At 45.2% G+C, this 24,880-nt stretch overlaps 1 protein-coding gene across 4 annotated transcripts in view; it reads left to right on the plus strand.

Annotated features, from left to right (window-relative positions):
- Positions 1–24,880, plus strand: part of tmem67 (transmembrane protein 67) — a 432,102-nt gene that overhangs the window by 390,876 nt on the left and 16,346 nt on the right. For 3 of the 4 annotated variants that reach the window (XM_070893974.1, XM_070894002.1, XM_070893994.1), the window contains 4 exons: positions 6,072–6,212; positions 19,882–19,962; positions 21,397–21,513; positions 21,611–21,715. In XM_070893974.1, the coding sequence (XP_070750075.1) occupies positions 6,072–6,212; positions 19,882–19,962; positions 21,397–21,513; positions 21,611–21,715 (444 nt within the window). The remainder of the gene's footprint in view (positions 1–6,071; positions 6,213–19,881; positions 19,963–21,396; positions 21,514–21,610; positions 21,716–24,880) is intronic. The other variant, XM_070893984.1, reaches the window with a different exon arrangement.

The following is a 24,880-nucleotide window of genomic DNA, read 5'->3' on the forward strand; positions in this document are numbered from 1 at the left end:
AGGTGGCAAAGATTAGTAGGAAACTAAAAGATTGGGAAAATTTTAAACAACAGCAAAGAATTACTAAGAAAGCAATAAAGAAAGGAAAGATAGATTACGAAAGTAAACTTGCGCAAAACATAAAAACAGATAGTAAAAGCTTTTACTGATATATAAGACGGAAAAGAGTGACTAAAGTAAATGTTGGTCCCTTAGAAGATGAAAAGGGGGATTTAATAATGGGAAATGTGGAAATGGCTGAGACCTTAAACAATTATTTTGCTTCGGTCTTCACAGTGGAAGACACAAAAACCATGCCAAAAATTGCTGGTCACGGGAATGTGGGAAGGGAGGACCTTGAGATAATCACTATCACTCGGGGGGTAGTGCTGGACAGGCTAATGGGACTCAAGGTAGACAAGTCCCCTGGTCCTGATGAAATGCATCCCAGGGTATTAAAAGAGATGGCGGAAGTTATAGCAGATGCATTCGTTATAATCTACCAAAATTCTCTGGCATCTGGGGAGGTACCAGCGGATTGGAAAGTAGCTAATGTAACGCCTCTGTTTAAAAAAGGGGGCAGACAAAAAGCAGGTAATTATAGGCCGGTTAGTTTAACATCTGTAGTGGGGAAAATGCTTGAAGTTATCATTAAGGAAGAAATAGCGGGACATCTAGATAGGAATAGTGCAATCAAGCAGACGCAACATGGATTCATGAAGGGGAAATCATATTTAACTAATTTACTGGAATTCTTTGAGGATATCACGAGCATGGTGGATAGAGGTGTACCGATGGATGTGGTGTATTTAGATTTCCAAAAGGCATTCGATAAGGTACCACACAAAAGGTTACTGCAGAAGATAAAGGTACGCGGAGTCAGAGGAAATGTATTAGCATGGATAGAGAATTGGTTGGCTAACAGAAAGCAGAGAGTCGGGATAAATGGGTCCTTTTCGGGTTGGAAATCGGTGGTTAGTGGTGTGCCACAGGGATCGGTGCTGGGACCACAACTGTTTACAATATACATAGATGACTTGGAAGAGGGGACAGAGTGTAGTGTAACAAAATTTGCAGATGACACAAAGATTAGTGGGAAAGCGGGTTGTGTAGAGGACACAGAGAGGCTGCAAAGAGATTTAGATAGGTTAAGCGAATGGGCTAAGGGTTCGCAGATGGAATACAATGTCGGAAAATGTGAGGTCATCCACGTTGGAAAAAAAAACAGTAAAAGGGAATATTATTTGAATGGGGAGAAATTACAACATGCTGCGGTGCAGAGGGACCTCGGGGTGCAGCAGGTAATCAGGAAGGCGAATGGAATGTTGCCCTTCATTGCACGAGGGATGGAGTACAAAAGCAGGGAGGTCCTGCTGCAACTGTATAGGGTATTGGTGAGGCCGCACCTGGAGTACTGCGTGCAGTTTTGTTCACCTTACTTAAGGAAGGATATACTAGCTTTGGAGGGGGTACAGAGACGATTCACTAGGCTGATTCCGGAGATGAGGGGATTACCTTATGATGATAGATTGAGCAGACTGGGTCTTTACTCGTTGGAGTTCAGAAGGATGAGGGGTGATCTTATAGAAACATATAAAATAATGAAAGGGATAGACAAGATAGAGGCAGAGAGGTTGTTTCCACTGGTCGGGGAGACTAGAACTAGGGGGCACAGCCTCAAAATACGGGGGAGCCAATTTAAAACCGAGTTGAGAAGGAATTTCTTCTCCCATAAGGTTGTGAATCTGTGGAATTCTCTGCCCAAGGAAGCAGTTGAGGCTAGCTCATTGAATGTATTCAAATCACAGATCGATAGATTTTTAACCAATAAGGGAATTAAGGGTTACGGGGAGCGGGCGGGTAAGTGGAGCTGAGTCCACGGCCAGATCAGCAATTGTTGAATGGCGGATCAGGCTCGAGGGGCTAGATGGCCTACTCCTGTTCCTAATTCTTATGTTCTTATGTACCTGCATGACTACCTTCAGTGACGGATGTACCATGACACCCAGGTCTCGTTGCACCTCCCCTTTTACTAATCTGTCACCATTCAGATAATATTCTGCCTTCCTGTTTTTGCCACCAAAGTAGATAACCTCACATTTATCCACATTATACTGCATCCGCCATGCATTTGCCCATTCACCTAACCTGTCCAAGTCACCCTGCAGCCTCTTGGCATCCTCCTCACAGCTCACACCGCCACCCAGCTTAGTGTCATCTGCAAACTTGGAGATATTACATTCAATTCCTTCATCCAAATCATTAATGTATATTCTAAATATCTGGGGTCCCAGCACTGAACCTTGTGGCACCCCACTAGTTACTGCCTGCCATTCTGAAAAGGACCTGTTTATTCCCACTCTTTGCTTCCTGTCTGTCAACCAGTTCTCTATCCACGTCAATACATTACCCCCAATACTATGTGCCTTAATTTTGCACACTAATCTCTTGTGTGCAACCTTGTCAAAAGCCTTTTGAAAGTCCAAATACACTACATCCACTGGTTCTCCCTTATCTACTCTACTAGTTACATCCTCAAAAAATTCTGGAAGATTTGTCAAGCATGATTTCCTTTTCATAAATCCATGCTGACTTGGACCGATCCCGTCACTGCTTTCCAAATGCGCTGCTATTACATCTTTATAATTGATTCCAGCATTTTCCCCACCACCAATGTCAGGCTAACCGGTCTATAATTCCCTGTTTTCTCTCTCCCTCCTTTTTTAAAAAGTGGGGTTACATTAGCTACCCTCCAATCCATAGGTACTGATCCAGAGTCCATGGAATTTTGGAAAATGACCACCAATGCATTTACTATTTCTAGGGCCACTTCCTTAAGTACTCTGGGATGCAGACTATCAGGCTCTGGGGATTTAGCGGCCTTCAGGCCCATCAATTTCCCTAACACAATTTCCTGGCTAATAAGGATTTCCCTCAGTTCCTCCTTCTCACTAGACCCTCGGTCTCCCAATATTTTTGGGAGGTTTTTCGTGTCTTCCTTAGTGAAGACAGAACCAAAGTCTTCGTTCAATTGGTCTGCCATTTCCTTGTTCTCCATTATGAATTCACCTGATTCTGACTGCAAGGGACCTACATTTGTCTTCACTAATCTTTTTCTATTCACATATCTATAGAAGCTTTTGCAGTCAGTTTTTATGTTCCCTGCAAACTTAGTCTCGTACTCTATTTTCCCCCTCCTAATTAAATACTTAGTCCTCCTCTGCTGAATTCTAAATTTCTCCCAGCCATCAGATTTGATGCTTTTTCTGGCCAATTTATATGCCTCTTCCTTGGATTTAACACTATCCCTAATTTCCCTTGTTAGCCACGGTTGAGCCACCTTTCCTGTTTTATTTTTACATCAGACAGGGATGTACAATAGTTGTAATTCATCCATATGATCTTTAAATGTCTGCCATTGCCTATCCACCGTCAACCCTTTAAGTATCATTCGCCAGTCTATCCTAGTCAAATCACGCCTCATACCATCGAAGTTTCCTTTCTTTAAGTTCAGGACCCTAGTCTCTGAATTAACTGTGTCGTTCTCCATCTTAATGAAGAATTCTACCATATTATGGTCACTATTCCCCAAGGGGCCACGCATGACCAGATTGCTAATTAATCCTCTCTCGTTACACAAGACCCAGTCTAGGATGGCCTATTCTCTAGTTGGTTCCTCAACATATTGATCTGGAAATCCATCTCTTATACACTCCAGGAAATCCTCCTCCACAGTATTGCTACCACTTTGGTTAGCCGAACCAATATGTAGGTTAAAGTCACCAAATGATAACTGCTGTACCCTTATTGCACGTGTCCCTAATTTCCTGTTTGATGCCACCCCTAACCTTCCTACTACTGTTTGGTGGTCTGTACACAATTCCCACTAACGTTTTCTGCCCTTTGGTGTTTCGCAGCTCTACTCATATAGATTCCACATCATCCAAGCTGATGTCCTTCCTTACTATTGCGTTAACATCCTCTTTAACCATTAACACTACCCCACCTCCTTTTCCTTCCTGTCTATCCTTCCTGAATATTGAATACCCCTGGATGTTGAGTTCCCATCCTTGGTTACCCTGGAGCCATGTCTCTGTAATCCCAATTTCATCATACCCGTTAACAGCTATCTGCGCAGTTAATTCGTTCACCTTATTACGAATGCTCCTTGCATTGAGACTCAGAGCCTTCAAGCTTGTTTTTTTTAGCACTCTTTGTCCTTTTAGAATTATGTTGTAATGTGACCCTTTTTGATTTTTGCCCTTGATTTCTCTGCCCTCCACTCTTGTTTTTCTCCTTCCTATCTTTTGCTTCTGCCCCCTTTTTACTTCCCTCTGCCTCCCTGCATAGGTTCCGATCCCCCTGCCATTTTAGTTCAAACCCTCCCCAACAGCAGTAACAAACACCCCCCCCTTGTACATTGGTTCTGGTCCTGCCCAGGTGCAGACCGTTCGGTTTGTACTGGTCCCACCTCTCCCACATCCGGTTCCAATGCCCCAGAAATTTGAATCCCTCCTCCTTGCATCTTTCCTCAAGCCACATATTCATCTGAACTATCCTGCAATTCCTATTCTGACTAGCACGTGGCACTGGTCGCAATCCTGATATTACTACCTTTGAGGTCCTACTTTTTAATTTAACTCCTAGCTCCCTAAATTCAATTTTTAGGACCTCATCCCATGTTTTACCTATATCGTTGGTACCTATATGCACCACGACAGCTGGCTGTTCCCCCTCCCCCTCCAGAATGCACCGTAGCTGCTTCGAGACATCCTTTACCCTTGCGCCAGGGAGGCAACATACCATCCTGAAGTCTCGTTTGCGGTCGCAGAATCGCCTATCTGTTCCTCTTACAATAGAATCCTCTATCACTCTAGCTCTCCCACTCTTTTTCCTGGTGCCATGAATTTGGCTGCTGCTGCCTTCCCCTGATGAGTCATCTCCCCCAACAGTGCTCAAAACAGCTGCCTCGCAATCCTTAACAAGTTTAGTAAATGAGAGTTTTTATGACTGTGCAGATTGGCGTGAAAGCCAGTAATCAGCGGGAAAATCTATCTGATGTCCACATTAAAACATGAAAATGAGTTTCCTGCACTGTGTATAACGCCGGCCGGAAGTGCACATTATACACGTTGCAGGCAGTAATCAAGGGCACACAATTAGTGCAACAAACCCGAAAATTAGCACTGATTTTTACAGGGTATGGTTCCACAGATGGCAGCAGCTTTCACCTCACTCAAGTGGCCATTCTTCATATATGAGCCTGGACGGTGAAAAATGGCAGCCTTTTAAACCTGGAGGGCATCATAGTGATGGTTGTTCTTGCCCTCACCCAACAGCACAGGCACACTCCAACAATTGTCACTGGATGTCAATGGAGAGCAGAACTATGGATGATATTGTTTTCCCCGCTTTGCCTAGCCCAAGGTAGCTGAAGCCAATTGCAAGATCTGCACTGGCTGAGAACAACTAACAGCAGTAATCAGAAATTGAAACTGGATCCTTCTTCTGGCCAGTAAAGCTAATAACAATAACAATTTGCTTTTATATTGTGATTTAATGTGGAATTAAATCCCAAGACATTTCACAAACATATCAGGCAAACAGACGCTGAACCAGTGACAGCAGCTGTGACTTTGGCAGTAGTGTTGTAGTGTATTACCTTCAGAGGAATGGCAACTATTTCAAGAGGTCACTTTTTGTCCTAAGGCTCCTCCAAAGCAGCAGTGTCACCAGTGCTAAATATAAATGTTATTTTTTCTTCTTGATGGCTCGGGAAGGTATGTATAGACCAGCAAGCAAAAAAACCACATCGTTGAGGCTTTAAATGGCTAGCTGGCCTGCACAGAACTTCCTTGGGCATTGAGGCCAGGAAAAGAAATTATAACTTACAAAGAACTGTTTCTATGTTTCACTGGTGGAACCTTTGTTGTAATATTACTGAGTAGGTTTTGCACTGGATTTGGTTTTATAATGTAAAGTGATGTAATTCAGGGTTCTTTTTGCTCAAACTCAAATTTTAGATTTATGCCAGTCCCAGGAATAACATATATTAAACTGTAAATGCATTTCCTTTGTTTTATTCTTTTCAGGTTGTTGGTTTTAAAAATCTGACTTCAATGGATCCTTATTCTAATTTGAACAAAACTGCTGAGAGCAATGTTGCACCATCGAGCCGTATTCTGAGATACGGCATAGCTAATAGTATTTGGCTGACAGTTGGTCTCATTCAGGTGAGAATGTTGTTTAAACTGTAATTTTATTCATACAGTTAGTGTGAACACTATATGGATAAATATGAACTGGTCAGAGAAAGTCAGCATGGATTTGTAAAGGGTAAGTCATGTCTAATGAACTTAGTTGAATTTTTGAGGAAGTAACTAATGTGGTACATAAGGGAGTTTCTATGGATGTTATTTATGGACTTCCAGAAAGCATTCGATAAGGTTCCATATAACGGACTATCAATAAAACTGAGAGCACATGGAATTGGAGGCAACCTGTTGACATGGGTAGGGAATTGGTTAGAAGACAAAAAGTAGGGATAATGGGTATGTATTCAAATTGTCAGGATGTGACTAGTAATGTTCCCCAGGGATCTGCACTGGGAACTCAGCTTTTCAATATATTTATAAACGTTATTTGTTTTAAAGGAATATTGGCCTTTATCTCAAGATTCTGAAATACAAAGGAGTGAAAGTTATGTTACAGTTATATAAAGCTCTGGTTTGACTCCATTTAGAGTACTGCATTCAGTTCTGGTCACAACATCTCAGGAAGGACATATTGGCTTTGGAGAAGGTGCAGTGTAGATTCACCAGAATGTTATCTGGGCTAAAAGGGTTAAATTATGAGGGCAGGTTGCATCATCCTCATAGGCAGCCCCTCGGAATCGAGGAGGACTTGCTTTCACTCCCAAAGTGAGCTCTTTGATGGCCGAACAGTCCGATATGAGAGCCACAGACCCTGTTACAGGTGGGACAGACATTCATCGAGGGAAGGGGTCGGTGGGGCTGGTTTGCCGCGTGCTCCTTCCACTGCCTGCGCTTAACCCTTCACGCTCTTTGCGTTGAGACTCGAAGAGATCAACGCCCTCCCGGATGCACTTTCTCCACCTCGGGCGGTCTTCGGCCAGGGTCTCCCAGGTGTCAGTGGTGATGTCGCACTTTACCAGGGAGGCTTTGAGGGTGTCCTTATAACGTTTCCACTGTCCTCCTTTGGCTCGTTTACCACGAAGGAGCTCCGTATAAAGCATTTGCTTAGGGAGTCTCGTATCTGGCATGCGAACTATGTGGCCTGCCCAGTGAAGCTGATCGAGTGTAGTCAGTACTTCAATACTGGGGATGTTAGCCTGGTCGAGGACACTGATGTTCGCCTGTCCTCCCAGGATCTTCCAGAGACGTCGTTGGTGATATATCTCCAGTGACTTGAGGTGCCTTCTATACATCGTCCATGCCTCAGATCCATACAGGAGGGCGGGTATTACTACAGCCCTGTAGACCATGAGCTTGGTGGTAGATTTGAGGGCCTGGTCTTCAAACACTCTTTTCCTCAGACGGCCGAAGGCTGCACTGGCACACTGGAGGCGATGTTGAATCTCCGCATCAATGTCTGCCTTTGTTGATGAGAGGCTCCCGAGATATGGGAAATGGACCACGTTGTCGAGGGCCGCGCCATGAATCTTGATGATTGGAGGGCAGTGCTGTACGGCAATGACAGGCTGGTGGAGGACCTTTGTCTTACGGGTGTTAAGCGTAAGGCCTATGCTTTCATATGCCTCACTGACTATATCCTGGGGTTCAGCCTCTGAATGTGCACAGACACAGGTGTCGTCCGCATACTGCAGCTCAACGACAGAGGTTGGGGTGATCTTGAACCTGGCCTGGAGGCAGCATAGGTTAAACAGCTTCTCACTGGTTCAGTAGTTTAGTTCCACTCCAGCGGGGAGCTTGGTGATTGTGAGGTGGAGCATGGCGGTGAGGAAGATTGAGAAGAGGGTTAGAGCGATGACGCAGCCCTGTTTGACCCCGGTCTGGATGTGAATTGGGTCTGTAATAGATCCGTTGGTAAGGATCACGGCCTGCATGTCATCGTGAAGCAGGCGAAGGATGTTGACAAACTTTTGGGGGCATCCGAAACAGAGGAGGACGCTCCATAGACCCTCAGATTGACAGTGTCAAAGACCTTTGTAAGATCGAAAAAGGCCATGTATAAGGGCTGGCACTGCTCCCTGCATTTTTCCTGCAGCTGTCGCGCTGCAAAGATCATATCTGTTGTGTACCCGTAGGGGATAAAATTCGCATTGTGATTCCGGGAGGAGCTTCTCGGCCACAGGGAGAAGTTGATTGAGGAGAACTCTAGCGACAACTTTCCCAGTGGCTGAAAGTAGGGAGATTCCCCTGTAGTTGCCGCAGTCGGACTTGTAGCCTTTTTAAAAAATAGTCACAATCACCGCGTCTCGGAGATCTCCCGGCATTCTCTCCTCCCTCCAGATGAGAGAGTTGAGGTCATGTATCCGTGCCAACAACGCCTCTCCGCCATACTTTAGCGCCTCAGCAGGGATTCCATCCGCACCCATAGCCTTGTTATTTTTCAGCTGTTTTATGGCTTTGCCTACCTCGTGCAACGTTGGAGTTTCACTGAGTTGGTGGCAGGTCGCATGCTGCAGGGTGGAGTCGAGAACACTCAAGTCAAAGGCAGAGTCTCGATTGCGGAGATCTTCAAAGTACTCCTTCCATCGGGCCCTGACATCCTCGGTGTCCTTGATGAGTGTTTCCCCATTCTTGGCCAGGAGTGGGGTGGGGCCTTGGGAGTTTGGACCGTAGGTGGCCTTGACTACAGTGAAGAATCCTCGCATATCGTGGCTGTCGGCCAATTGTTGTATCTCCTGTGCTTTCTCCATCCATCACCTGTTCTTTAGGTCCCAGGTTTTTGTTGGACCTGAGACTTGAGCCGTCTGTAATGTTGTTTTGCAGCTCCCAAATTGGTTTGTTGCTTGAGGCTCAGAAATGCTTTGCACTTGCGATCTATTAGTTCTTCGATCTCCTGATCATTTTCATCAAACCAGTCCTGATGTTTTCTGGTTGAGTGAACAAGTGTCTCTTCACAGGCACTGGTTATAGAGGCCTGGAGGGCAGACCAAGCTCTATGGGGATTCAGCATCTCAGGGTCATCAAGGCACGCCAGATTGGCTGTGAGGCGCTGGCTGTATAGGGCTCTCTTATCTGGGTCTCTAAGTGCCCTGCTATTAACTTTTTTGCAGAACTGTTTCTGCTGTCCCCTCTGCTTTGAGCAATGTTAATGTTGATGATGGATCGAATTAGGCAGTGGTCCGTCCAGCAGTCGTCAGCTCCTGTCATGGCGCGGGTGATGCGCACATCCTTGCGATCCCTGGCTCAGACGATGACATAGTCAAGCAGGTGCCAGTGTTTGGAGCGAGGGTGTTGCCATGATGCCTTGTAATTGTTCCTCTGGCGGAACAGGGTGTTGGTGATGAGGAGTTCATGTTCTAGACATTTTGTCAGGAGTAGGGTACCACTGGAGTTGGCTTTCCCTACCCCCTCTCTGCCAATCACGCCTCCCCAGAGGGTTGTGTCTTTGCCGGCCCTGTCATTAAAATCACCCAGGAGGATCAATTTGTCACCCGTGGGGACGCAGGACAAGGATGTCTCGAGGTTGGAATAAAAATCCTCTTTAGCCTCATCCATTGCATCGAGTGTAGGGGCATACGCACTGATGTCTGTGGCGCATTGGTTCCGGGATAGGGTAATACGAAGAGTCATGAGGCGTTCGTTAACGAAGAGTTTTTGAGGCGGTCGACCAGCTCATTCTTGACGGCAAAACCGACTCCATGAAGGCGGCGTTCTGTCTCTGGTTTCCCTTTCCAGAAGAAGGTGTAACCTCCACCATGTTCCTTCAACTGGCCTTACCCTGCCGGCCGGGTCTCGCTTAGGGCGGAGATGTCAATGTCAAAACATCTGAGTTCCCGAGCAACTATCGCGGTGCGACATTGCGGCCAGTTGCTGTTGAGATTGTCCATGAGAGTCCTGACGTTCCAGGTCCCGAACTTCATACTGACGAAGTGGAAGATGCCTGTGCGTGAGTTCTTTTAACGTGGGGAGACCGCTGCACACCGGCAACCACACGGGCTTAGCTGAGTGGTCTTGGTCCAGTGGCAAGGGGGTCCAAGACAACTGGAGACCAGACACAGCCCTATAAACCTAATTGCCTACGGCGAAGTGTTGGCCGCAAGCTCGGCGCCGGGTAGTGCCTTGGTGGTAGATGGCCCGAGGTTTGATTGGGGGGCAGGCATTAGGAAGGTGACTTCCAAAGTTAAGTTGCATAGACTTGGCTTGTATTCCCTTGAGTATCGAAGATTAGGGTTGAGGTGTTTAAAATGATTAAAGGAGTTGATAGGGTAGATACAGAGAAACTATTTTCTCTGGTGGGTGAGTCTAGAACAAGGGAGCATAACCTTAAAATTAAAGCTAGACCATTCAAGAGTGTTGTCAGGAAGCACTTCCTCACACAAAGGATAGTGGAAATCTGGAACTCTCCCCAGAAAGCTATTGAGGCTAGGTCAATTGAACATTTCAAAACTGAGATTTATAGATTTTTGTTAGACAAAGGAATTAAGGGTTACAGAACCAACGCAGATAGATGGAGTTAAGATACAGATCAGCCATGATCTAATTGAATTGAAGAACAGGCTCAAGAGGCTGAATGGCCTACCTCTATGTAGAGAAAGATCTTGCATTTTTCACAACCTCAGGATGTTCCAAAGCACTTCGGCCAATGAATTCCACAAGCAGTAAATTAAATAAATGACCAGTTAATATCTTTTGGTTGTGTTGGTTGAGGGATAAATGTTGGTCAGGACATTGAGAGAACACTCCTGCTCCTCTTTCAATGATGCCATGGAATCTTTTACATCTCATCCAAAAGAAAAATATCCATCTTGTTTTAATTGCCTTAAATCTGGTGCAGAAGTTATTTGTAGGTTTTTCTGACTTATAAATCTTAAGAGTGCAACTTATGTTAGCAGTCTTTGGTGCTCAGTATACAAGTTGTGAGTATGACTTTTACACTAGTGCAATAGTTTTACAGTAAAAAAAACAATTTAAGTGAATTTTTGGCATTTGATGTCTGGGTTGGAGTAAGATGGCAGAGTAACAGGAAGAAATGGCAGCAGAGCCTTATCATGAGTAAGGGCTAGAAGAGGTGACAGCAAATTATCAAAGTTCTGGTGAGGAAAATCAGTGATCGATCAGGGATTCTTTCACCATGGTGCTGTTGTGCTGCCGCCTCCAGAAAGATTTTTCTGTACATGTGAACTTTAGCGAGTTGAATCCTTGTGTCCATGACTATTACAGTGCATAATGCCTTCAATTGCATAATGCCTTCAATTGGATAGCTCCCGAAAACGGGTGATTAACCTGCAGCCATTCATTGTGCTGCATGCAATAATTGCTGGGTGCTGCCAACGCTACCCGCATTGTTGATTGGCTGCACACATCTGTGGAGGGGTCTGATAACATGAGTGGCTAGCGCTACTTAAAGGAAATCTGCACCTCCTAAAGGTGAGGTGCATTGTGGCTGTTGGAAATGATGTCAGGAAGTCAGGTGATTCTGAGGAAGTTTTGGAAAGATGGCTCAACGTGCACCAAGGTTTTCTGACCCTCCACTAGAGGACTTGGTGCAGGAGGTGGAGAGAAGGAGGGACATCCTCTATCCACATGGGGGCAGGAAGCCCTCAAGCCATATGCTCAGGAGGCAGTGGGAGGAAGTAGCAGCAGAGGTGAATGCCGAGAGTATAGCTCCAAGAACACGGATGCAGTGCAGAAACAAGTTTAATGATGTGACAAGAGTTTACAAGGTGAGATTGATCATCAAATGGCATAACCTAACAGCTGTACAACTAGCCTCATCAACCGCTCAATTCACAACACCCCCATCCCACACCTACTCGCAATCTCGATCAATCAGTACTAAACATTTTAATTTATATGCTTTTAACTCACCCTCACACACTAAGCTCTGTTTCAAGCTTCACAGCTCGCACGGACTGGCAGCTAGTCTACCATGACAGCCACATCAGCCAAACATATTGCAGACACTCACTAACGCATTTCTCTCTTTCTTGCAGGAAAAGGTGATGCATAACAAGAGGCAGCAGCAAGGAACTGGAGGAGAAGCGCACCTGCATGTTTTAACCACCATGGAGCCGACCATCAAAGGCAGGGACATCACTGTGGCTGCTGGCGGTGCTGGAAGGGTTGATGATCAGTGTTGTATATGTTGACTATGGATATACCTCATGGAGTCATTCATAAGTGCATTACGGACATAATAACTGCCGATGAGAATACGGACTTTCACGCGATTATGGCTAACTTTGGCACACTAAAAGACTTTGCAGAGAGTGATAAATTGGGATGCTTTCACTGAAAGGCTCGAGGTATATATTTCACGGCAAACGACCTGGCAGGGGAGACGGACGCGTCGGCGGAGAAGCGCAAGGCTATACAGCTGACCAGTTGTGGGCCCGAGGTCTACCGCCTCGTCAGGGACTTGCCGGAACCCACGAAGGCCAAGGATAAGACATACGATGAGCTGACTGAACTAATTCGCAACCAACTAAAACCAAAAGAGAGCATCCTCACGGCCAGGCACAGATTCTACGCTCACCGCAGACCTGCGGGACCTGAGGGCCAGGAGATTGCAAAATATGCTGCCGACCTCAGGAGACTTGCGGCACCGTGTAACTTTGGCACGCACCTCAACGAAGCATTGCAAGACATCTTCGTTATGGGAATTGGCCACGAGGGCCTCCTTCACAAGCTATTACCTGCCGACACCACAGTCAACCTACAGAAGGCCATCAGCATCAGTCAGGCGTTCATGACCTCGACCTGCAGCACCATGCAAATTATTCACCCTGTGGACTCAAACCCGACAAGTACTGTACACAGAATGGTGCCTTTCACAGGCAAGACTGTAGAACGTGGCTCTGCACAGGGCAGAGAGCACAGACTTCAGGGTTCCAGAACTCAGAGTCCGAGGGATGCTAATCGAGTAGCACCATGCTGGCGTTGCAGAGGAAACCATAGGGCTCACCACTGTCGGTTTGCTGAGTGCATATACAAAGCCTGTAACACGAAGGGCCACCTCCAGCATATGTGTAAAAGAAATATGACTCACCGTCTAGCAGAGGAGTTGGTAGATGACTTTGAATCCAGCGGGGAATATGATGATTTGGCCAGAGAGGCAGCTCAGCCCCAAGAAGAAGTGTATGGAGTGTATACCTGCACCACTGATTGTCCTCCAGTGAAGATAAACGGCGTTCCAGTCTTCATGGAAGTGGACACTGGAGCGAGCCAGTCAGTGATGAGCCAGGATGCCTTTGAGATGCTATGGAACGAAAAATGATCCGAGCTGGTTCCAGTACAGGAAAAGTTGCGCACCTACACCAAGGAGATGATCCCAGTCCTTGGTAGTGTGGATGTAAGTGCAATCTATAATGGCGTGATGCACAAGTTACCTCTGTGGATTGTTGCAGGTGATGGTCCAATGCTACTCGGAAGAAGGTGGATGGGAAATGGGAAGAACTCTTCACTCCAGCAATCGAGGTCCCCTGTGCTCAGAGGCAGAGCAAAACCTCACCTTTGCTTGGGCCAGGCACCAGAGAACAGACCAGCGCAGCAACCGAGGCACAAACCGTCCATCACGACTGCGTGGCAATGATCCGACCGGAATGACTTAAAAGTACCTTCCCGGCTCCAGTGGCAGGACTCCTGGGGAGGAAGATCGAATTCACAGGCACTCTTCCAGCTTTTATGGCAGAATCGCGGGAGAGAAGGATCAAGGCAGTTGACCTCGAGAACAGAGACAAGATGGCGTCCCTGATGCAGTGAGGGGCAGCGTGGCTGAAAAGAAAAATGGCTGCGGCAATATCATGAGGTGCAACGCTGAGGGACCAACACGAGGTGTCTAACAAAAGATTTGACTGGGGTAAAGCCAGCAGGGTTTCTTAAAGGAGACTTGCACCCAACTGAACTTAGAGACATTGTATGCATGGTAATCAATGTAACGAACCGATTAAGATTGTGAACAAAATGTTATTGCGAATTGTCGGTACTATTCCTAATGTAAAGAACAAAATGTTGTTGCGAGATGTCAGGAATTGAGTGTCCCCAAAAGTAGCAAGCGAGCGACCTCAGGAGGGTGAAGGCACTGATCCTGATAACCTGTCCCAGGTCGATCCCACACTGCAGGCACCCGATGGCACTATTCGCTACGGACCTGGAAATGAAAACAGCGCCAGTACGTGCAGTCAGCCACCGTTGCCCAACACCCGGGTGGAGACGGCTCAGCCCCCAGACCCAGTCGCTATCTCGGCCATATCTGGGAGCGAAAGGTCAGAACTAACGAGTTCCCCAAACGGGACCTGGAACAGCCAGGGTCCCAACACCGTTAGAGAGCAGGCAGAAAACTCTGCAGCCTTCAAAGGAAGACAGAGAGGTCACACACTTCTGTGGCTCTGCCTACCACTAGGCAACGGCAAAGGCCCTGAGTCCTGGCTAGGTGAGCGAACCAAGCCCACCCCGCTGGCAGGGAGCGTTGCGCCGCCATCAGACGACTAGGACCCCGTCCGGTTGCTCTGGAACTAGAGTCCTCGCATACCTGTACTGCTACCTCAGCACTGACCATGACTGAACCATGAATGCAATCTATCCAATCCTGGTGCACGACCGTAAAATGTAACTAATGTAAGTCACTGAACCAGGTGTCACGATACAAACTATAAACATTTTTTCTTCTTCCTGTCTTTGTACTTGCACTTTGTCTGATCCTGTATTTTAATGTAATGGGCCAGCTGCATGACCTCACTGTGGGGAGAGGGGGGGGGGGGGCGGAATGAATGTATGTAACCATGGACACACACATGGATCACACCCAGAACCCTCTGGAACCTCCACTGCATCATCGAACCATCCAAACTGGTAACCACTACCCAACGTTGTGGCAAAAGGATTTGGGGGTTAACAGGGAGAGAGCCAAGCCAAAGCACAACCAAGGTGCAAGGGCTATTGGCACTTAAGTCTGGGGAGAGCTAAGCCAGAGCACATAGTGCAAAGGTAATTGGCACAAAGGACTTCGGGGGAGAGTGATGTTGTATATGCAGACTATGGATGTACCCTCTGTGTAGTTATTGTGTGGGTGCATAAGATGGAGACTTGTTTACCTGATGTACTATCAATAAGGTTTACACTGTGTATATACTTGCTGGCACCAATAGAGGGTGCAACTGGTGGAGACCAGGGGTTTCCTGCCCTGGTGGCAGGGCCCAGTATAAAAGGCTGCACACCATGCTTGTGCCTCACTCTGAAGTTTGGAATAAAGGACCAAGGTCACTATAGGTTGAGTACAACACATTCCCTTGTGGAGTCATTCATAAGTGCATTACGGACATAATAATCAGGGTCTCTGCATACCTAATCCTCCTTCTGGCTTCTCACTTCTCCCTCATCCCACAAGCTCTTTGGACTAACAAGCTGCCGATGGTGTAAGGATGCATTTCTTACTCTCTCCTCACCCCTCACCACAACCTAACCCGTGTACCTTTTATTCACTTCAGATACCCAAGACTGCAACCTTCCCAGCCAGAGGAGGAAGAGGAAGAAGATAGTGATGGTGAACAGACACCAACTCAGAGATTGACACTGCGCGTAATTTAGAGTATAGGATAGAGGAGGAATTTGCTGTGGTGAGACACTGGGCACAAGTGCGCAGGAGCCAAGGTCGAAGGGAAGGACACCACAGGTACCAACTTGCTGGAGGGCAAGGTTGCACACTTGTTCTGCTGCAGGGGAGTCAGATGTCCGGATTTTGTGCAGAGCTTGGAACCCATCCTTTCCAATATGGAACAGGTGGCCACCTCCATCATAACACCTGTGGAACCCACCATGGTGCAGTGTCTGATGACTGATATCACAGCTTCTGTTATATATGTAAACCTGTAAATACCTTGTTTAACCACCAGAGGGCTCATCCCCTGGAGTCCCAAGGGATCCCACAATCGCTTGGGAGCACCTGTACATAAGGAGGCCGCACAGGCTGGAGAGGCACTCTAGAGACCTGTAATAAAGGACTACGGTCACACATTACTTTAAGCTTACAGTACCTGGTCAGATCCTTTATTCAAGACATAACAACTGGCGACGAGATACAGATGACGAACCCCACCGTAACAATGCAGAGAACTGGGCATCCTGGAAAAATTTTCAGAGGGAGATGATTGGGAAACCTTCGTGGAGTGACTCGACTAATACTTCGTGGCCAACGAGCTGGAAGGAGAAGCGAATGCTGCCAAACGAAGGGCGATCCTTCTCACCATTAGCGGGGCACCAACGTATGGCCTCATGAAAAATCTGCTCACTCCAGCGAAACCCACCGAGAAGTCGTACAATGATTTGTGCACACTGGTCCGGGAGCATCTAAACCCGAAGGAAAGCGTTCTGATGGCAAGGTACCGGTTCTACACGTACAAGAGGTCTGAAGGCCAGGAAGTGGCAAGCTCCGTCGCCGAGCTAAGGCGTCTTGCAGGACATTGTGAATTTGAAGGACACTTGGAGCACATACCATCAAATTTAAACACGTCAGGTTTATTCACTTTCATGACAACACTTATTCAGTTATTCACTGTGGTTGTATTATGGTAATTACAAGGTTTTCTAATACATTCACAGTGTCTCCGTGGTCAAGTCTTCCACCGTCACTTTTTTGCACTTGGCATTGGCCATGAAGTAATACTTCGAAAACTTTTGACTGTAGTGACCCCAACCTTGAGTAAAGCCATAGCGATAGCCCAGGCATTCATCGCCACCAGTGACAATACCAAACAAATCTCTCAGCATACGAGTACTGCTGCATGTAATGTGAACAAAGTAATGTTGTTTTCGAATCGTAACGTACAGGACAGGACTCACATGCCTGCAGCTGCACGTCTGCAGATGTCTCAGAGTCCACCATCAAGGGTGGTGAATGCAAGGCCATTAACACCATGTTGGCGCTGTGGAGGTGATCATCGTTTCCATTCATGCTTCAAAGGGAACGTTTGCAAGGGCTGTGGAACAATAGAACACCTCCAACGTATGTGCTGAAAAACCACCATGTTGCAGAGGAGGACAGATCCACGATGAATCACGACAAACCAGAGCCTGAGACTGAGGAGGCAGAGGTATATGGGGTGCACACATTTACCTCAAAGTGTCCCCTGATAAAGGTGAAGGTTGAATTAAATGGACTCCCAGTGTCAATGGAGCTGGATACAGGAGCGAGCCAGTCCATAATGATAAATTGTGGTGCAGCAAGGCCTCAAGGCCAGTCCTGACTCCCATTCGTACTAAACTGAGAACGTACACAAAGGAACTGATTCCCGTAATTGGCAGTGTTACCGTAAAGGTCTCCTACGATGGAGCGGTGCATCATTTACCACTCTGGGTGGTACCGGGCAATGGCCCCATGCTGTTCGGCAGGAGCTGGCTGGGAAAGATATGCTGGAACTGGGACGACATCCGAGCACTCTCGTCCGTCGATGACATTTCATGTGCCCAGGTCTTAAACAAATTCCCCTTGCTGTTCAAACCGGGCATCGGGAAGTTCCAAGGAACAAAAGTGCAGATCTACTTGATTCCGGGGGCCCAGCCCATTCACCACAAGGTGTGAGTGGTAGCATACATGGTGAGAGGGTGGAGATCGAGCTGGACCAGCTGCAACAAGTGGGCATAGTTTCGCCGATCGAATTCAACGAGTGGGCCAGTCCGATTGTTCCAGTTCTCAAGGAAGACGGCCCCGTCAGAATCTGTGGTGATTACAAAGTAACTATCAATCGCTTCTCCCTGCAGGATCAATATCCGCTACCAAAGGCAGACGACCTATTTGCGGCGCTGGCTCCGCAGCAGCCCATTGAGGGCCCAACAAACGACTCACCAAAACCAGCATTTGCATCGAGACGATCAACCAGGGAAAGGAAGGCCCCAGGTCGACTCACATTGTAAATAGTTACACTAATGACTTTGGACGGTGGGGGGGGTAAACCTGTAAATACCTTGTTTCACCACCAGAGGGCTCATCCCCTGGAGTCCCAAGGGATCCCACAATCGCTTGGGAGCACCTGTACATAAGGAGGCCGCACAGGCTGGAGAGGCACTCTGGAGACCTGTAATAAAGGACTACGGTCACACATTACTTTAAGCTTACACTACCTGGTCAGATTCTTTATTCAAGACATAACAGCTTCCATCGTAGCACAACTTCCATCACAGCTCAGACTCCTGCCATGGAAGCTCAGACTATTGCCATCAAGTTTCTGGGTACCAGTATTGAAAGGGACTTCCAGAACATCTCATCAGTCCAGCAATCTGTTTTCCAACAGATCACTAGAAATGCAACGGTGCTGCCCACGATAGTGGCTCTATGAACAGGAATCTGCTCCCAGTCCTGCCACTCTGCCAGTGCTCTTGCTGTTGCGTGTCAGCCTGCCCAGACTGCTGCAGCCCATGCCAAGGTGGTGCAGTCTGAAGTTGAACCTTCTAGGCCCAGAGCTGTTTGAGGTCGTCCTCCAAGGCCATCTGCAGTCTCCTTAATTGAAGGTCAGCAGCCTTCCACCTTGCAAGCTCCAGCCACTGAGAAAGCATCTCATAGGAACACTAGGTTAGGCAAAGGCACATGTAAAACAGGCACTACGAGAATGCACAAGGGTGATTAGTTTAATACTTTATGGATGATGTAGTTATTCACTTAATGAATTTGCATTTGGTTTTGTTTTTTATGTTTTTTTATTCGTTCCTGGGATATGGGCATTGCTGGCAAGGCCAGCATTTATTGCTCATCTCTATTTGCCCTTGAGAAGCTGGTGATGAGCCGCCTTCTTGAACGGCTGCATTCCTTGTGGTGAAGGTACCCACAGTACTGTTAGGGAGGGAGTTCCAAGATTTTGACCCAGCGACAATGAAGGAACGGTGATATATTGCCAAGTCAGAATGGTATATGACTTGAAGAGGAAATTGCAGGTGATGGTGTTCCCATGTGTGTGACCAAACTGAGGGAGGTACCAATAAGTGTTGTCGGGAAGAAGATAATGTGATGGTTATTGAAAGAGGAAAGGTAAGGCGTGTGATACTGTTGGTGAATGGAGAGGTGTAGTTGTGGTCACTGGAATCACTCTTGAATCATACAAAGCCCTGGTAGAAAGAGGCTGTCTAAATTGCAGCCTCCCTTCCTCTTCTTCCTGTGTGCATCTTGGACCCTATTTTTGAATCTTAGGTGGCCAACTAGAGCCTAAAAACAGGCACCAATCAGCCAATTTAGCCCTCATAGTCTTTGTTGTGCCATTCGACAATATGAAAAAAAGAGTTCTCCACAGGCTGATTGCAGTAGAGTCGGTCGGCCTGCTGTGATTATGAAGGAATTATTAACGTGCATGTATAAAATTGCAAGATCACTGAGGCTAGATAGTTTCCATTATCATTCCTTGTTCTGCCTTTTTATAAAGTTGTTGATCTTTATCAATGTACTTTAGCTCCTCCACAGTGTCAGGCTCAGTAAATTCTTTCAGCGAATTCGTCCCATATCATTTAACTAAATCTATTTAAAATGAGTAGAAATAAAGGACATTAAAGTTAATCATAATTCTTTGTAAATGTTCAAATATGAAATTCTCTGTTCAAGTGTTTTGCTCCTAGAAATGTCTAAAATTTCCATTAAGTAAGGTATTGTCATATGTATTACGTAAATCAATTTTTAAATAGGTCAGTACAATAGATGTAAATGAAGAATAGTAATTTTTGATTATTTTGAAATGTAGATTCAAATAGTTAAACTAATGTGTTTTGTTTGTAGGTAATATTCTGCACAAGTATTTATGAACGATTTGTGGACGACAAAATAAGTCAGTTTATTGATCTTTGCTCAATAAGTAATGTGAGTATTATACTGTAATATTTAATTTCTCTTTCTTTTGAAGAAATGTTACCACATTGTTTTTAAATTGTTTGCACAAAATCAAAGTCGAAATTTATTCTGGATCTACATTCTTATTTTGTAGATATCCGTTATCATTTTGTCACATAGATGCTTTGGATACTACATCCATGGGAGGTCTGTGCATGGTCATGCAGACACCAACATGGAAGAAATGAACCTTAATCTAAAGAGAGAGGCGGTATATTAACTTATCTGTTGCACATAACTCAACATATATGCAATTTTATGCAAATTGTTCTGCTTTCCTTTAAACTCATGGATTAGAAAAACTATTTAGGATATAATATAATCTATGTTATCATAATTATACATTTATACAGGTAATAGAATAGAACTTCACATGTGAGTGCTCAAGATGCTCATACTACTTTCCTGGATGCTATTTTTGCTCCCTAACCCAGCACAAACAAGAATGTAGTATGAGCATTTTAAGCTTTTGTACGTAAACTTCATCCCGCAGAGGTTTTATCTCGGAGGTTCTGATATTATTTTTCACATTTTTAAGTGATTTTTCAATGCATACTTATAGCAAAGACACATCATAACTTTTTATGGCCAATTTTCTGAGTACACAATGCTGGTTTGGAGCTTCACCTACTGTCCATGAATATGGAAACTGAGGGCATACTACAGCAATCCGGCATGTGTGCCCAGTATGTAAGGCTTTCTGTTAACAGCATTTACTCAGAAAAATCGTCCCTTTATGTTTTCTTAAGAAACTCAAGGCTATCGAGCTCTTATGAGTTTTTTTTATTTGTTCTCTAATTATTGGAAGGAACAACTATTAAGTGAACTCTCTATCAATTTTAAATATTGTCATCCGTCTTTCGGATGAGACATTAAACCGAGGCCCCATCTGCTCTCTCAGGTGGACTTAAAAGATCCCATGATACTTGTTATGTATGCAATAAAGATACAAACTGAGTACTGTTTAACTGAACAAGGTACACCCTTGCCACTGCTTTATTATGGCCCAAAGTGCCTGACTCACAAAATAGCTGGCCTTTTATACCAGAGCAGCACCATGTGCATGCTGCTTGGTGACCTCCAACAATGACACCATCTAATGGCTACATACATGACAACACTATTTCGAAGAGGAACAGAGGGTTATCCCAGGTGCCCTGGCCAATATTTTATCCCTCAGTCAACATCACAAAAACAGATTATTTGGTCATTATCACATTGCTGTTTGTGGGAGCTTCCTGTGTGAAAATTGGCTGCTGCATTTCCTACATCACAACAGTGACTACGCTTCAAAGGTACTTAATTGGCTGTATAGTGCTTTGGGATGTCCTTGGTTATGAAAGGCGCGATATAAATGCAAGTCTTTTTTTTCATTCTGATCGCCAAATAATTATTCCTTCACAGGAGAACCTGTGTAGTCAAAGAGGCTTGGTTCCCAACACAGAAACTGAGACATTTCAGATATTCATCACAAGCAAGATCAGAGAGCAATATGACAAGATTCGAGAGCCAATATATTGGGTCTGAGTACCAATTAATTTACCATAATATATTTCCAAAATATGATTTACAGAATACTTTAAATGTTCTGTTCCTAAATTTTGTACCAATTTTGTAGACAGATGTACCTGCCCGGGTGTTGAATAGTCCTGGTGACCTTACTGAAAATAGAATGAGGGCCTATAATACTACAAATAGATTTCTTGGTTCATTCATTGATCATGTAAGTATTCTATTAATTTGCCAATATTAAAGTGGTAACAGGGTATTCCATTAGCCAGCTTCAAAGCTTTATGTTTATACTGGTTGTCATGACAAAATAATTACATTATCTTGACTACCAATTCATGTTGGGTACAATAGCATAGTGGTTATGATGCTGGACTAATAATCCAGAGGCCTGGACCAATGAACTGGAGACATGAGTTAAAATCTCACCATGACAGCTTAATTAAATAAATCTGAAATAAAAAGCTAGTATCAGAAACTACTGGATTTTCATTAAAAACCCATCTAGTTCTCTAATGTCCTTTAGGGAAGGAAATGTGTTTACCTGGTCTGGACTATATGTCACTTGTGGTTGACTCTTAACTGAAATGGCCATTCAGTTGTACCAAACTGCTACAAAGAAGTATGCTCACCACATGGACTGCAGTGGTTCAACAAGCTGGCATACCGCCACATTCTCAAAGGCATTTAGGGATGGATACTAAATGCTGGCCGTGCCAGCGATGCCCACATCCCTTGAACAAAAAAAAAGTTAGGATATCTAATCAGAATCTGATTATTACATTTTTATCTTTCATATATTACTAGATTTGGAAAGCTGTCTGCCAGGCTCATTAAAATTCCACTTTTGTTGCAATTGAGGGGAGATCACGCAAGTTGAGCATCTGAACAGTACTCTATAGGTTTAACCATCCACATAAATTGGGAGCTGCAAAGAAGGAACTTCAATTACATTTTTGCTATTGAAATTACATTTCGTTTTTCTGTTTACATAGAATATACAGCACAGAAACGGGCTATTCGGCTCAACCAGTCCATGCCACCGTTTATAGTCAAGCCTCCTCCTGTCTTTCCTTATCTAACTCTGTCAGCATAACCCTCTATTCCCTTCTTCGTCATATGTTTATCTAACCTCCCCTAAAATGCATCTATACTATTCACCTCAAGCACTCCCTGTGGTAGCAAGTTTCACATTCTCACCATTCTCTGGATAAAGAATTTTCTTCTGAATTCCCCATTTGATTTCTTGGTGTATTAATGACATATTAATGACATCTAGTTTTGCTCCTCCCCACGAGTGGAAACACTGTCTCTCTGTCTACCCCATTAAAACCTTTCATAATTTTAAAGACCTCTATTACATCACCCCTCAACCTTCTCTTTTCAGGAGAAAAGAGACCAAGCATGTTTGTGTAACCTGACACATCTTTTTTGCACCCTCTAATAATATGGCAACAAAATTTGTACAAAGTACTCCAAGTGCGGTCTAACCAAGGTTCGATACAAGTTTAGCATAATCTTTCTACATTTCAATTCGATCCCTCTCGAAATAAACCCGAGAGCTTGATTTGTCTAACGGCTTTATTAACCATTTAGTGATTTATGTATTTGTACTCTGAGATTCCATTGTTCCTCTACCCCATTTAGATTCTTATTTTCCAAGTAATGTGTAACCTTATATTGAAATTTATTTGCCAATTATATACCCATTCTGAAAGTTTATTAATGTCTTCTTGTAATTTGTTGCAATCCTTCTCAGTATTGATGATCACCCCTCCAATTTGGTGTCATCCGCAAATTTAGAAATTGTGTTTTTGATTTCAAAGTCTAAATCGCTAATATAAATTGTGAGCAACAGTGGTCCCAGCAGTGATTCTTGTGGGACCCACTTTCCACCTGCTGCCACACTGACTAACTATCATTTACCTCTACTCCCCGCATTCTGTCTTGTATTCAGAGAGCTATTATCCAATCTACTACTTGTCCCCTGAATCCACATGCTCTGACCTTATTCATTAGTCTATTATGTGGCACCTTATGTGGCTCATCCAGGCTAACATCCACAGCATTGAGGCACTGACCACACTCGATCAGCTCCGCTGGGCAGGCCACATAGTTCGCATGTAAGACACGAGACTCCCAAAGCAAGTGCTCTACTCGGAGCTCCTTCACGGCAAACGAGCCAAAGGTGGGCAGCAGAAACGTTACAAGGACACCCTCAAAGCCTCCCTGATAAAGTGCGACATCCCCACTAACACCTGGGAGTCCCTGGCCCAAGACCGCCCTAAGTGGAGGAAGTGCATCCGGGAGGGCGCAGAGCACCTCGAGTCTCAATGCCGAGAGCATGCAGAAATCAAGCTCATGCAGCGGAAAGAGCATGCGGCAAACCAGTCCCACCCACCCCTTCCCTCAACAACTATCTGTCCCACCTGTGTCAGAGTCTGTGGCTCTCGTATTGGACTGTTCAGCCACCAAAGAACTCACTTCAGGAGTGGAAGCAAGTCTTCCTCAATTCCGAGGGACTACCTATGATAGAAACATAGAGAAACCTAGAAACATAGAAAATAGGTGCAGGAGTAGGCCATTCGACCCTTCGAGCCTGCACTGCCATTCAATGAGTTCATGGTTGAACATGCAACTTCAATACCCCATTCCTGCTTTCTCGCCATACCCCTTGATGCCCCTAGTAGTAAGGACTACATCTAACTCCTTTTTGAATATATTTAGTGAATTGGCCTCTACAACTTTCTGTGGTAGAGAATTCCACTCTCTGGGTGAAGAAGTTTCTCCTCATCTCGGTCCTAAATGGCTTCACCCTTATCCTTAGACTGTGATCCCTGGTTCTAGACTTCCCCAACATTCAGAACATTCTTCCTGCATCTAACCTGTCTAAACCCATCAGAATTTTAAACGTTTCTATGAGATCCCGTCTCATTTTTCTGAACTCCAGTGAATACAAGCTCAGTTGATCCAGTCTTTCTTGATATGTCAGTCCCGCCATCCCAGGAATCAATCTGGTGAACCTTCGCTGCACTCTCTCAATAGCAAGAATGTCCTTCCTCAAGTTAGGAGACCAAAACTGTACACAATACTCCAGGTGTGGCCTCACCAAGGCACTGTACAACTGTAGCAACACCTCCCTGCCCCTGTACTCAAATCCCCTCGCTATGAAGGCCAACATGCCATTTGCTTTCTTAACCGCCTGCTGTACCTGCATGCCAATCTTCAATGACTGATGTACCATGACAGCCAGGTCTCGTTGCACCTCCCCTTTTCATAATCTGTCACCATTCAGATAATAGTCTGTCTCTCTGTTTTTACCACCAAAGTGGATAACCTCACATTTATCCACATTATACTTCATCTGCCATGCATTTGC

Source organism: Pristiophorus japonicus, chromosome 1 (assembly GCF_044704955.1).
Source record: "Pristiophorus japonicus isolate sPriJap1 chromosome 1, sPriJap1.hap1, whole genome shotgun sequence".
NCBI lineage: Eukaryota > Metazoa > Chordata > Chondrichthyes > Pristiophoridae > Pristiophorus > Pristiophorus japonicus.